General features: G+C 46.5%; 1 protein-coding gene across 14 annotated transcripts in view; it reads right to left on the reverse strand.

Moving 5' to 3' along the window:
* The window catches only part of GPATCH8 (G-patch domain containing 8), a 56,224-nt gene that overhangs the window by 22,495 nt on the left and 19,581 nt on the right, over positions 1-14,148 (reverse strand). For 5 of the 14 annotated variants that reach the window (XM_038162869.1, XM_038162876.1, XM_038162880.1 and 2 more), the window contains 2 exons: positions 12,039-12,056; positions 9,884-9,956 (listed from right to left, as the gene is read on the reverse strand). In XM_038162869.1, coding sequence (XP_038018797.1) covers positions 9,884-9,956; positions 12,039-12,056 — 91 coding nt within the window. Of the gene's footprint in view, positions 1-44; positions 90-196; positions 9,208-9,883; positions 9,957-12,038; positions 12,057-14,148 lie in introns of those variants that run through there. The other 9 variants (XM_038162875.1, XM_038162870.1, XM_038162872.1 and 6 more) reach the window with 5 other exon arrangements.

Consider the following 14,148-nt stretch of genomic DNA (forward strand, 5'->3'; position numbering starts at 1 on the left):
CACTGATGACAAAGGAGTAATTCAGTCTGAAAATAAAAAATTACCACTGCTAAGTTTACCATCACCACAACAAGTCCAGGATCATAACGCTGTAAAAAAGAAACACCATTTGTTAGGCAGAAACCATTAGGGGCAGAAAATAGGCCGTTTGGCAGGGAGGATGGGTAAAAAAAATAACAGGAGGCTTCTTGCTCACCCCTCCACCCCATGACCGTGCTCTGCCCTGCAGAACCAGGGAGCCATCGGAGCAGCTCTGACTCCTGCTGGGGGCTGGGAGAGCTCCTGGTGACGGCCCCGCTCCGAGGAGGCAATGAGGCACTTGTAAGCAGGCAATTTAAAAAGGAAACAAATCAGGATCTTAAGGAACAACAAATATTCTGGGCCAAAAGGAACTCCGCTTGCAGGTAAGAGGAGAATATTCCACGCAAAAAGCGATGCCTTTGTTTTAAACCGAACCACCATTTCATTATGAATGGAACCTCGTGTGACATCTAGGTGACAAGCGGCATGTCCAGGCATGTGGCACAGCTACGGCAGCAGTGCCAACCCCACTTGGATCCCCCTGGAGCCAGCTGGGGCAGCAGAACATGCTGCTGGGCACTGGGGTGGCCTCGCTCCATGGCCAAGGAAAGCCACGATGGTGAAGGGACAGGGACAGGCTTGGGGCCACCCCTTGCCCACTGGCTGCCAGGTGGGACATGGGGAGCAGCCAAAGGGGGAAATGGGACTCTCCAAGCTCAGCTCATGACTTCTCCTTTGAAGGAACTTCCTTGAGGAAAGTTTGTCCTACTGCTGGCATTGACAACAGGATCTTTCCCAGCAGGTAAATGTGGCTTGGACCTTGGGAGCCTCCCAGGTCTGGGGTCCCTGCTGAGCCTTTCCTGCACACCAGCATGCTTTGAAAGGAACATGAGCTTCCAAGTCACAGAATTCCCACAGTTCCTGCCACTCAGCAGGGCTGCAAGCAGTGGTGCCACACGGAGAGCTAACTGCCAGGGCAAATCCTGCTGTGTCCCTGTCCCAGCCCCCTGCACCTCGTGACATTTATTTTCTTTTTGAGGCAGGTCACAAACTCCTTCACAGACTGGTCACAGCACAGGCTGCAGACCCCAAAGCAGAGAGGGTTATTGCATAAAACACTTCCACACAGAGAGGAAAATCTCATGGAGAGGACAGAGCAGGAACCTCCAGCAGGATGGAAAAAATAAACAGCTCACACAAGAGTCACACCTTAGAAAACCCAATCTCAGAGGAAATTAGGTTAGTAATGATTCCCTGCACTCAGAAATGAAATGAGATTCCCAAACTGACCTGCTGTACCTGTTTTGCTTACCTCTCCCCAAGAAATGGGAAAACCTTTCTCCCAGCTTGTGAAAAATTGCTCAGACCCAAACAAACCCTGACAGCCATCCCTTCCCAGAGCCCTGCAGAGGCAGGGAGCACGTGGCCAGCCAGGCTTCTCCAGATTCCCTTCTTTTTAACTGCATAAAGCTATTGGATATGAGCAAATACTTCCCCCCCCGGTGCTATAAATGAATAAATCTTGGGAAAATTCATCCTAAGGCTTTGGTATCAAACACAGGTCACGCTGCATATAGAGGACTGTGGGTTCAGGGCCATGCTCTGGCTCTGGATGTGGCATGGATGCTGGTCTGCTCTCTGGAATGGGAACATCCCAGCTGGAGCTGCCATCTGAGCCTGCCTGGAAATGCCAGCATTGTCAACACCAGCCCATGTTTTATCCTTTTTTTAACAAGTCAAAGTAGAAAACAGTTTTCATCAGATTTGCAGATTCAGAGGAACTCCTCCCTCCAAAAACAACATAATGACAACAGAATGCCAGAATGGTCTGGGTTGGGAGGGAACTTAAAAACCAGTTCCTCCATGGAACAGGGACACCTTTCACTGTCCTAAGTTGCTCCAAGCCCTGTCCAACCTGGCCTTGGACACTTCCAGGGATCCAGGGGCAGCCACAGCTGCTCTGAGTACTCTGTGCCAGGGCCCCACCACAGCCACAGGGAAGAGTTTCCTCCCACTACCTAAAGTAAATTGATCCTGTATTTAATTTATAACATCTACTTCTTGTCCTATCCCAACAGGTAAATTTCTCCATTAAAGGGACATTCAGATATAACAGGATGAAAAAAAGTATCCCAAGAATTCTATGTTAACATAATGCAATCAAATCTCTTCCAGCGTGTCCCTTAAGCACAGTGTGTAAGCAACACAGATGTAACACAAGAACTGTAATCCTGCTTGTTTTGTTGACATCTTCAAAGAAATTCCCCCCAGCAAGCTTTGTAGGATCCAATCCTAGAGGCCTGATTGATATCACACTTGTCACTGGAGGAGAATTTCATAAACTCAGCATCTCCAGAGGACACAGACAACAGCATCTGATCTTGTTGGACATGGAGGATTTCTCCTTATTTGTTATCTTTATGCTGCCACTGAAACCCACAGTGAGACACAACCTTCCAGGGGCTTTGGCTGCTCCTGGCAAGGGAGTCTCACTCAGCTGCAGGCAGGGCAGGTTCATGACAGCACAGGGCTGCTCTGGTGGATAAGGGCTGGTTTGTTCACTCAGTACAAACCCCACTGCAGGCTCTGGAAGGGAAACAGGTGCCTGGAGTCAGCAACCAACACCTGCAGGAATGGATCCACAGGGACGGGATCCACGGGGCTCACCTTCAGCTGCACTGTCTGGGAAGAGGGAGACAGTGAGGAGTCCCTGTGCTCAGGAATGAGGTGCATTTTTAAAGATGAGAATTTTGCAACACTCAACACTCCTGGGACTGTTTCAATACAGCATGGGGGGCTGGCTCTGCTTCCAGGGAACAAGTGACAGGAGAAGAGGGAACAGCCTCAAATTGTGCAAGGGAAGGTTTAGGTTGGATATTGGGGGAAATGTCCTCATGGGAGGGGTTGTCAGGCCTAGGCAGAGCCTGCCCAGGGCAGTGGTGGAGTCCCCATTCCTGGAGGGATTTAAAAGCTGTGTAAATGGGGCACCTGGGGACAGGGCTTAGTGGTGGCCTTGGCAGCACTGGGCTCCCTAAGAGCCTATGAGAAACCAAGAGCTGTCCTGTTGAAAATTCAGACTCCTCATTCAGTACATCAAAAGGGGAGAGAGGAGAAAATCCAATCATTTTCACAGATGCACAAGCCTGGGGTGCTCCTCTCTGGCTAAAAATGACACCATGTTATCAAACTCATTCCAACTGCTCCAAGAAGCAAATGAACAAACAAGAGCAAGCTTTAATCCCAGTTCCCTTTGGGAATTAGATTTGAGCTCATCCTGTTTATGTCAGATTTCTGGAAGGGGTCAAAACAATCAAGAGATTCAAACAAAGGTCCATCATCCTTGGTAGCAAACAAAGTTCCAGAGAGGAGAGAGTGTTTTCCAAGAACACAGAAACTGCCCTGTGAATTTAATCCTTACTAAGCAAGGGCGAAATGACGAGAGAAAGTCAAGCTGTAAACATCTCAATCACATGGAAAACTTCCAGTGGGAGCTCAAAACTTTGCAGACACACAAACCAAGGGTGCCACTTGCAGAAAGCCAAGCTGAGGTTTGACACTGAGGCACGAAGCAGAGCTGTCTGAACTTTTGCAGGGGAAGGAACATAGTGGAGTCTGGGTCAAAAAACATCCCTACCCCCAATGCTGGGCAACGGATTAAAGAGCAACAAAGAAGGTGTTGGAGCAAAACACAATTCCTGGTCGATGGAGGAGAGGAATTCAAGGTAAGAGCTGCTGCCTGTGCTCATCTTGGTAAGTGGACAGGACTAAAGGGTCTGCTCTGATCCAGGGCTGCACTGAGGAGCGAGGCAGACTGTGCATGGCCATGGCCTCTCCCTTCCCCACACTCCTCTCTCCCAGTTCAATAAAACTGCTCCTCCATTGCACCAGCACAAAGGGCCAGAAGGCCTCGTGCCAAGCCAGGCGAAGGCTGTCTGTCACAACAACACATGGCACTGAAAGCACAATGATTTCAGATTTCACTGGCTACACCCACTCAAACAACACAAACTCACCACCTGTAATCAAGGGAAGGATCTTACACCTCCAAAAGCAAACAAGGGGGCAACTGCTTCCCCCAAAGGACACTGAGCAAACTTCCTTTTCGGTCTGTGGTCTGCTGGGTTTTAACACAGCAGTGAAGATGGGTATGATGACAGCAACCACAGCAGGCCAGGTTTCTCAAGCTAAGTTCACAAGAAAACATCACTCTTAAAACCACTGGCATGATTTGTGTTGCAAACACAAGCATGGAAATGCTCCTCCATGCCAGGACTGAGGTTCCTGTGAGGACAAGTGAAGATACAAGAAGAGAAGAGAGAGATCACAGCTATTTCTTGGGTAAGACTGCCAAACCAACCCATACCTAATGAATTAAGGCGCTGTTAAGCATTTTTATCTGCCTCTCCTGTGTTTTCCCGTATTTATTACAAAGCTCCAAAACCCAGAAAGAAATCTGACACCCCTGAGTCCCTCAGATGCTCATTGTTCCATGTTCACAGGCCTGACACCCGTCCACCGTCTGCCTCCACGAGATCAGAGGAGCCAACAAATGGAAAACACATTAATATCTGAGCTGAAGCCATTTGGCGAGCAGGTGACAGCACCAGGATTCAAGACCTCGGAATTCAAACCCTGAGCTCATTTCTCCAAGCTGCAGCTGCCAAGTGATCACATTTGTGCCTGATCTCAGTTGCTCGAGTGGTCAAAGCTCTGTTTATTGCTCCCCACAGCCTGAGGAACATTCAGCAAAGGCAGTGCCTGCAGCCACCTGGCTTTGAAACGGGGACTCAGATCTGGCTCCATCTCACTGCTGGGAGCACCCCAGGGGCTGCCAGGAGAGGACATTTCCTGCCTGAGCCGTGGGATCATGGCTTCACCTGCAGCTCTGAGCAGCTTCCAGCACTTGTCAGACACTTCTGCTCTTGCAGCCTGCTCAGCCCTTGGACCAAGAGGGAATGTTTTCCCTTTTCTGAACAGATTTGGGGAGGAATGTGCCAAAGAACTGCACCATAGTGATGCTGAGGGGGGAAGTGCTGACTATATTTATCCTCACAGAATCTGCAAGTCAGAGCACAAATCCACTTGTGCTTTTTCTTTTAATTGAAAACCATGCAACAAAAATACAGCTTGATGGAAGAACTGGATTTTAGCATTTGCTAACAAATTTGCTATACCTGACTTTGCTACCTAGCTGGATGTACTCATGAAAGGATAAAATAAACCCAAAGCACTTTCTATTAATGCTGCTCCCTGTATCACCAGGATGACTTACACAATCAGTGTGGGGCACACCTTGGTCAACAGGAACAGCACTGCCCTGACAGTCTGTGCAGGTTTATTGCTTTCAGCCTGAGTGGAAGGGAACAAGGATGCAGGAAGGGTTCCCAGCCCTGCATGGCACTGCCAAGAGAGACACAGGCACGGCCCTGCCCTCTCCTCACAGTGTTACATCAGCAGAGCTGCTCCCCAGGGAGATGGGAGCAGCTCTTCCAGAACAGTTACACTGAAATGATGCCAAACCTTGGCTAAAAACATAAGCAAACATGAAGGAAGTTATGACTAAATAGGCAGAGGAAGCAGAGGACAGAAGGTATTTCTTCAGGACCAAAGGCTACAGGGAAAGTTCCTGCCACTGCAAGGACCTGCCCCAAAAGGAACATCCCTGCCCTAAACAGAACCACCTGCTGCTTCTGTTTCCTGAGTACTGGAGACAATCCAAGTCCCAGCACAGACCAGCAGCCACCCACCTTGAAACTCCTTTTGGTTTCACTCTGAGCATTTTCATGACAATAACCAAGCACTGAATGAGCTGCCTCAGCCCTTGAGGAGCAGGCACAGGAATTCCAGAGCTACACTGAGCCCCCAGTTACCTGAGCTGTTTGATCCACAGCTGAGACACTGGAGAGCAGCTCTGCCATGACAAATCGTGTTATTTCTGTTGCTATAGCAAAGTACTACATTGGGATTCACCTCCCAGAGATACCACAAAAGATCAGGATAATCCTGGTCTTGGGAATACTGTGGGAATATGCAGTAAATCAATGCCTTAAAACATATCAAATTAATCATATTGGACACAGTTTGTGGTGTAGGGGAACTTGTAACTGTTTCTACACTGGTGGTGGGGCTGTTTTTAAAGGGTCAAGGCTGCAATCAGGCAAGAATGTTTGCCTCAGAGAAGCAAATCTGTGTTGAATACAGTTACCCAGACTGGCTAAGGATGAGCTCTGTCCTCCAGAGTTGGTCAATCCTTCCTCAGAGGCTTCTCCATATGGCCAGTAAACATCAAACCTTCCTCCTGCCCAATCCAAACCCTCCCTGCAGAGCTGCCCACCTTCCCCAGGCCTTGCTATGACCCAGGAAGCAGCAGGACAACCTACTCAGTTTCCCCATGTCTAATTAAATGATATTAAACTGGTTTCAGTCATGCAGATATACATCTAGAGTACTATTACTTCATATTAAACACACAAGACCAAAATGAAAAAAAAATCCAGAAGTTTTCAGCACAATTATTTTTTTCAAACAAGACTTGTCAAAAAAATTGACAGGGAAAAGGCAAGGAGCTTATAAAAATATTTTCAAATGTACGATTCAAATTATCCCACTTCTGCACGTCAGTCTCCTGGCTTTTCATAATACTACTTTAACTTAATGGGAAATACTCATTCCAAGAGAAATCATTAGAGTGTGGTTGAATTCAGATTTCCCTCAGCCCTTTCATTCCCCTCCTGACTTATGTAACTCCTAATTTATTCACAACCCTTGGGCTCATTTAGCACAGGACTTCACACAAAGGTCGGGCAATGCTTTTAACTGATCTTTTCCTAGTTTCATTTCTCCAGGAGACCACAAAATTCTGGATTACCAACAACAGGCATTCCCCCAAATACAAAACAGGCTACAATCACCATTTTCTCACTTGTCAGAGTGCAACCATCCCGTATCTCCATGGAAAAGTGGCTCCCTAACCCATATTTTCCAAATTAATAAAGATCCCTGTCAATTGGCAACCCCTTCTCCTGCTTTTTCATATTCACTGGCTGTTAGCAAGCTGAAGCACCATTTCCAAATATAACACAAGTTATTTGCGGGAAAATATGATGAAAACCATCAGGGAAAGAGATGAGCTGAAGGATGACTCTGCTGAATTCCTTACGAGTATCTCTGAAGCAGGACTCCAGCACTGTCCCTGCCTGATGCTCCACTCAGCACGCAGCCCAAATTCAGTGAAAGATGCAGATGATGTTTCAGCCAGAACACAGCTGGTGACAGCCACATCACTCAGGGCGTGGGCTCTGCGCTTCCCTACCCAAGGGCTCAGCTTTTCTCAGTAACAAGATTTACACCATGAGGAAGCTGCCCCAGGGGTACAAAAAGCCTCCCCCTCTGGAATTGAGAATGAGCCATGGTGTACCACACTGGCAGATTTTTACCACCAGCAACTGGCAAGTGTAGATTTTAGGCTGCTGCAGGTACCAGCCAGAGACAGCTCAGCACTCTCACCACTGGATTCCATCCCCCAGTGGGTGGTCAGGATGAAGGAACCATCACAGGGTAAAGTCCTGCAGTGTGAGGTTCTTGCAGAACACCACAAGACTACAAGAAAGAAACATTTCTGCCTGGCAGATATAACACAACCTCACTTTGGGACTCAGCAGAACTAAAGAGGGAGCCCCAACTCAGATGAAGATCTAGAATTAAAAGCAACAACACAAAACTCAGCACACTGAACTCATCCACTTCCTTTTAAGCTGAAGTGCACAGAAAGTAGCTGAATGCAGTATCAATTCCATACACTCCACAATTTTTGAGAGTTTGATGTAAGGACCTTCTGCAGGAGGTCAGAACCACACCCACAGCTCAAGGCTGCTTGAAGGGGTTCTGTTTCTGCACCTCCTCACCACAGGCTGTGTAAGATTTTAGCTCAAGCAGTGTCAAGCAGGAAGAGTTTAAGAGGAACACACCTACATCTCTTTAGAAACCTCTGCTGGTCGTTCCTGAACAAGGGAGTGTGAAAGATGGGAAGAACCTCTGCTCCTCCCTTCTCACTGCACATCAAATGACTTCACCCTTCAAATTCCTAGAATAAGATTAAAATTGGATGCAAATATTTCCTTCCTGACATTTTATATTTGGATTTTTGGGCCAATCTAAGATTCATGTAGAAAGGTCACTGGATAATGAATTAAACACTCCCAACACAATCATCACCAATGCCACAGGCATAGGTTCTGGCTGCTAAGAACTCAGAGGAGAAAAGCTAGAGCAGCAGCAGCCTCCCTTCCACATCCTCTGCTTGCCCAGACCACTGGAGAAGTTGGCTGGCAGGTGGACAGGGCACTTCTCCCTTGAAAAAGGGCTGAAATTCCTGCACATGCTCCAAAGCCTACATTAGGAAGGCTTCAGCACTGAACTGGGTTACACTGGTGGGTTATTGTCGCTCCTGTGTTCCTGTGACCATGCAGGAGGCACAGGAAAGCCCTCAGAGCCCACAGCCATGATTTGCTCCCAACCAGCAGAGCTCCAGTGATGTGTGAGAGATCTGGAACAGCTCCAGCACAGTGAGAGGCACAGGGGGAACATCTAAATCTGGACAAGACTCAAAGTGCAAATTACTGCTTGGTCATGGGACATGGTGACACCACCACCCCCTGCCCTGACTCCAGACCTAGCCCCATAATCCATGCTCACTCCACCAGATCTGAGCCTGCAGCACCCTTGGGCCCTTGGGCTGTGCTCTGGGACCCACCCAGGGCTGGGACAAGGCTTTTCTTCCTTTCAAGTCTCTGTGTTTCCACTCTGGTGACACACAAGCAATACAGGGCACCCAAAAGAGAGAGCACTGAGCTCCACCCAGTGATGCACATCCCACGTGCCAAAGGAAAGGCCCAGAGGTGACAGCTACAGGCCCACCTGAGGTGTGTCCCAGGCAGGGACATGAGAGGACAGGAGAGTGCCATGCAGCAACCAGAGAGCTCCAATAAACCACGTCAGAGGAAGCCAGAAGCATTAACCTGCAAGGCAGTCCTGCTTGAGAGGTTAGAGAGTTTAGTCCAGGGATTAATAAGCATTCCCAGAGTTTGGAGAACTCATTACCTCTGCACAGTCCTCCACAGCACAGACACCCCCAGCTCTAAGGGGCTCACTCATGGAACATGGATTACAAGCTCCCAGGTCTTCAGACTACAGGCACAGGAACATGAGTGAGTTACTGAGGGGCTCAGGGCACACCTGAGCTTCAAACACTTCCACAGGTTTCTACAGGAAGGGGGTTCAGTGTCACAGGAAGAATTCAGGCTCAAGACAGCAAGGTCTGGTGCGTGCTGGGCCAACCAGCACTTTGGTGTCCCAGTGAGATTTGCTAATCCCTGACAAACTGCTGGGAACAGGAGTAAATCCAACCTGTGCCAGTCCTGTGGAGAAACCAGGAGTGAGCCTCTCCCATCCAGAGAACCTCTGCCACCACTTTCCAACTTCAGTGGGTCCTGTCCTGGCCTTCTAATGGCTTCTGACCCCGGTGAGCACTGACAGATCATGGGAACTACCTCAGATCTTTCATTCTTTTAACACCAAAACATCAGCACGGTTGGGAGCTGCACCACTCCCTGTCAGTGTGGAAAGGGAATCCTCCTTCCTCCACGCTGACTCTCACACATCCACCACACACACAGCTCTAACCTGTACCAACAAGGGAGGCAGCAGCTTCCACTTGCAACTGCCAAATATGAAACTCAACAGTGCAACTGTTTGGATATATTAATAATGGAAAGAAAATCTAATCTAGGAACAAAAAGCAGAAATAATTTTGTTAAAGACCGAGGCTGGAGTTGAAGGTTTCAGACAAAGGGACTGGACTTACCCTGCAGTGACTTTCCCAATCCCTGGCCCAGCTTCCACCCATGTTTCTGGAGCAAGCGATGTCCAATATTATCCTGACAGACAGAACAGAGAAAACAAACCAAAAATATTCCAATAATATATTCTTCCCTTCCTGCTGACATTTAAACATGTGATGAGCAAGAGATTTTTCTACATATATATGCATGCAAAAAAATGCTACTGAAAAGGCAATATATGCCCAATAAAGGGAAAGACAAATGTCAAAAATTGCTGGCTAGAATTTTTCCAGGGGGATGGGTATTGGGGACGGTCACTTTCTGATGGTGTGCTGGGCAACTTTTGTGCATCACGTTTAAAAGAAATAAAAAATAATAAAACTAAAAAGCAATGTGGAAGAAAATAAAGTGTACCAATAAAAATTGACAGTAAAAAGCATAAAATCAAGCTATTTATACAATCATATCCATCACCTAGACAGCACCACTTAAGATTTTTTTTTGTAAAGAAAATCTACAATGTGTTTAGTCATTTTGTTTGTGTGTCAGGCTTTTATAATACTGAGTAAGTTGTAAGTGCAAGACTGCCCCACCACTAGAAACCAAAACACAATCAGAGCAAAATCCAGGCTAGACTTGATTGGGTTTTTTTATATATGTATATATATATATAAACTAGCATGCAGCCAATATTAAACTGAAAAAACAGTGAGGTTAGTAAAACAAAAAAAAAAATCAATTAAATAAAATGAGCTCAAGCACAGACTGGGTGATGCATTTCACATGTAAACTAACCAAAATACTAAGATGTTAGAATGAAACAGGCCTAGCAATAAGTTAACAGCAAGGAACCATTAGTGCATGTAGGGGAAACAATAAGCATAATGTCTCATCTTCCTAAAAAAAAAAAAAGCTATTTTGGAATAACTGGAAAAGTACTGACGCAGCAATTAAGTGTCAGCTTTTGGCAATGGAGCTGAGCAGGGCTCAGTGTGGAAACTGTTGTGTTTTATGCAGGGTTTCTGCCCCCAGACAAAGAGCAGAGCACTCACAGCACCCCTGAACCACCTCAATCCAGCTCGTCCTCAGTGACCAGTTTACCCAGTTACAGGCAGTGACCAGCTCCTCAGAGGAGGACTCTTGGCTGGGACCGTGTTCACCTTCCAACCACAAAAAATCAAAATCAAAATCAGATATGGACTTGTTGATTATTAATTATCATCAGGCAAACCACAACCCAAGGTATCACAGAAATACCCTGACTTATAACAGGATGTGACTCCAGAACACTGAGTGGGACATGGAATCCAAAAAATAATTATATCTATATGCTGCAGGTTTCTTTAATTAAATAACAGTAATCAACAGAAACCAAAGTAGGTTTTGTCACTCCACAGTGAAGAAAATGACCACAGGGTTTGCACAACTTTGGTGAATCAGCTTGAAAGGCACAACCTTCCCAAAGATATTGGCTGCATGGATACATTTTTCCTCAAAAAGATGTTATCAAGTACAAATTTTGGATTTTTCTTCTGATATCCTAGTAAAGTCAGACATTTTTGTATTCCTGTATTTCCCAAGGAATAATGTACATTTTTTCCCACACTTCTGGCTCTGCCCCAGGACATAATTAGGGCTACATGGGGAAAAAAAAAATTAAACCAGGAGACATAAGGAAACTTCTGGGGACAAAAGGTTAAAATAAAATAAATTAAAAAAGGAAAAAAAAAAAAAAACACCAAAGAAAAATAAACAAGGATGGATCCCCACCACAGGCACCATGGAGAAGGCTCTCTGTTGGGAAGACAGCAACACTTACCTGCAGACACACCTGACACCTGGGCAGGCCAATCCCAAGGATCACAGAGTGCCCCATCCTGGCACAGAGGGGCTGCAGCTTGGGATACGTTTGGGATCAGGCACTAACTGCCCTACCCTGACAAAGGATCATTGAATCTAAAAGTTGGTGCTGACAAAAATGGCTGCGTTTTCCAAAAGAAAATAAAAAAGAAAAAACAAAAGAATTCAAAGGACAAGGAGTACTTTGCAGTCTTGGCCAAGGGGAGATGAGACATTGTGCTGACTGTGTGTGTTATGAATGCACTAAAATAAAGACAGATGAAGCAGAACGCTATTCCAAAAGCAGTGCAAGTGGAGTGAAAGCATTTCCATACGAACCTGGCTTTAAAAACTGGGCTGTCAAAAGAACAGTTAAATGTAACACAAAGTAAGAAACTGTCCAATCACTAATGGTAGTTTTTTCTTTTGCTTTGTTTTCAATTCACTGCTTGCAAGTAATGTATTTATTAAAGAAGAGTGAAAGCATAAAATAAATTCAACAAGTCAAGACCAGCTGGGAGATTCAAGAGCGGTGTGTTGTGACTGACAGTGAAGGGGGAAACAAATGTTAAAGGGAAAAAGAAAAATTTAGAAAGGTTATACACATTAGCACCACTTTTACAGACCCACTCAAGAGGATGGTCCCGAGTTTGACATAAATTTGAATTACGCCTGAACATTGCCCTGTCTCACTCCCCAGGAAGGGGTTATTTCCCCCCCACCCCAAACTTTTACATTTGTTTGTTTATGCAGTGGAACTACTTCCTAATTGTAGATCCTACTCATCTCAATTGAAATGGAGCATCTTCTGTCGTACTGAATAAGGAGGACAACTCTAATAATTTAAAATTAACATTTGAGTTGAGACTTGGCCATCACTTTGCTCCTTTCTGGCCATGTTCAGCTCCTCCCTCCTCATCCAATGGCTAACCCAGACCTCTGATGGAGGCAGACTGACAGAGCTGCTCTTCAGTGCATATCCTGGCCTAAAAATTAAATAATGGAAGGCCAGGCTTGCTTAATCCCACGTGAGAGCCTGTCTGCTCTCTAGGGAGTATCCAGGGATATTGGGACCAAAATATGACACGGGACAACAAATGTTGCAGCAGCTGACAGCTTTTTTTTGATGTGCAGTTTTAAGTGAAAGTTCTGTAAAGTAAAGCTACTTTCACATAGAAGAGACGGGGCTTTTCACAGCAAGCTTCCTGCCCACATCAAGAGCTGTCACTCCTTTTAAACAGACTATCCTCACACTGCAGCAGTTTTCCTACAGAAGAGCTGCAGTGATCCACAGAAACACCACAGCCCTAGGAGGATACCCCTCGTTTCTCAGCAGAGGGCTGGCATGAGTCTCCTCACTTTCTTCATCTGCCACTTGTAGTACATCCACAATAAAAATTATTGAGGCAGCCAAAGTAAGTCTCCCAAAAGGTGTTTGAGTGAGCAAGGGAGCTCTCCTGGACCACGTGGGCACAGGCTGTGGGATGCTCCATGCAGGGAGAAGGGCTCAGCAGCTCTGGGTGGGACAACGCCAGCTCTGGAGCTGGGCAGCACTGATGGAGAGCACTGCTCTAACGACAAAGAATTTCTCCAAAGGTGTAGGAAATGCAAGGCCTTGGGTCTACCAGAGCTTCACAGAGCTGGGTAAGCTGCTTTGGAAAAACCTCATCCAAAGTGACTGGGCTCCAGCAGCTCTAACTGGCCTCCCCAGTTCCCTATCCTGTGCCCTGACAAGATGCCTTTGCTTGCTTTCCATGCAGATCAGTGATTCCTGAGCAGGACATCCCCAGCACAAATTTCTGATAAAGGTTTGGCCAATAGGAAAAAAAAAATTGCTTACAATTAAAAGATGGGTAGAAGAAGCCCAAGGTTTTGATGATGCCTGTGGGATGTAACCCACAGCAGCAGTTTTGCCTAGCACAGGTTTTCCACGAGATGCCCACGATCCCATCGCCCATCCCGGCTCGGGCAGGAACCATTCCTCTCTTGAGTGGATTGTAAGCTGTGCTGACTGTGTATGGAGGAATCTATAAGCAAGGATTGGATGCTACTGGGTGAACCCATGCAAACAAGAGGTCGAAAAGATTCCCAAAACAAAACCTAGAGCTCACTACAGATGACACAATGAAGACCAGAGAGAAAAGCCAAATAGTAATGCTACACCATTCAGCTTCCAGAAGCACATTATTTATAGCGCTGTCCACATATGGCTGCTGCTAAATGTCAAATCAGCAGCCTCATCAAATGACACTTTGGAACTAGTGGAGTCCACAGATCTGTACAGATTTCCAGTGCCACAGCCTGGCTGTGCCAGCCCCTGGTGTCCAAGCAGCACCGACTGCAGCCTGACACGGGGGCTCAAGGCACCCCTCACGGCACGAGCAGCATTAGAGAAAGGGGAAAGGACATTTGTTAGTTAGGACAAGGACAAACTAACAAGCTCCAGGAT

The sequence above is a fragment of the Motacilla alba genome, chromosome 27 (genome assembly GCF_015832195.1).
Source record: "Motacilla alba alba isolate MOTALB_02 chromosome 27, Motacilla_alba_V1.0_pri, whole genome shotgun sequence".
Classification (NCBI taxonomy): domain Eukaryota; kingdom Metazoa; phylum Chordata; class Aves; order Passeriformes; family Motacillidae; genus Motacilla; species Motacilla alba.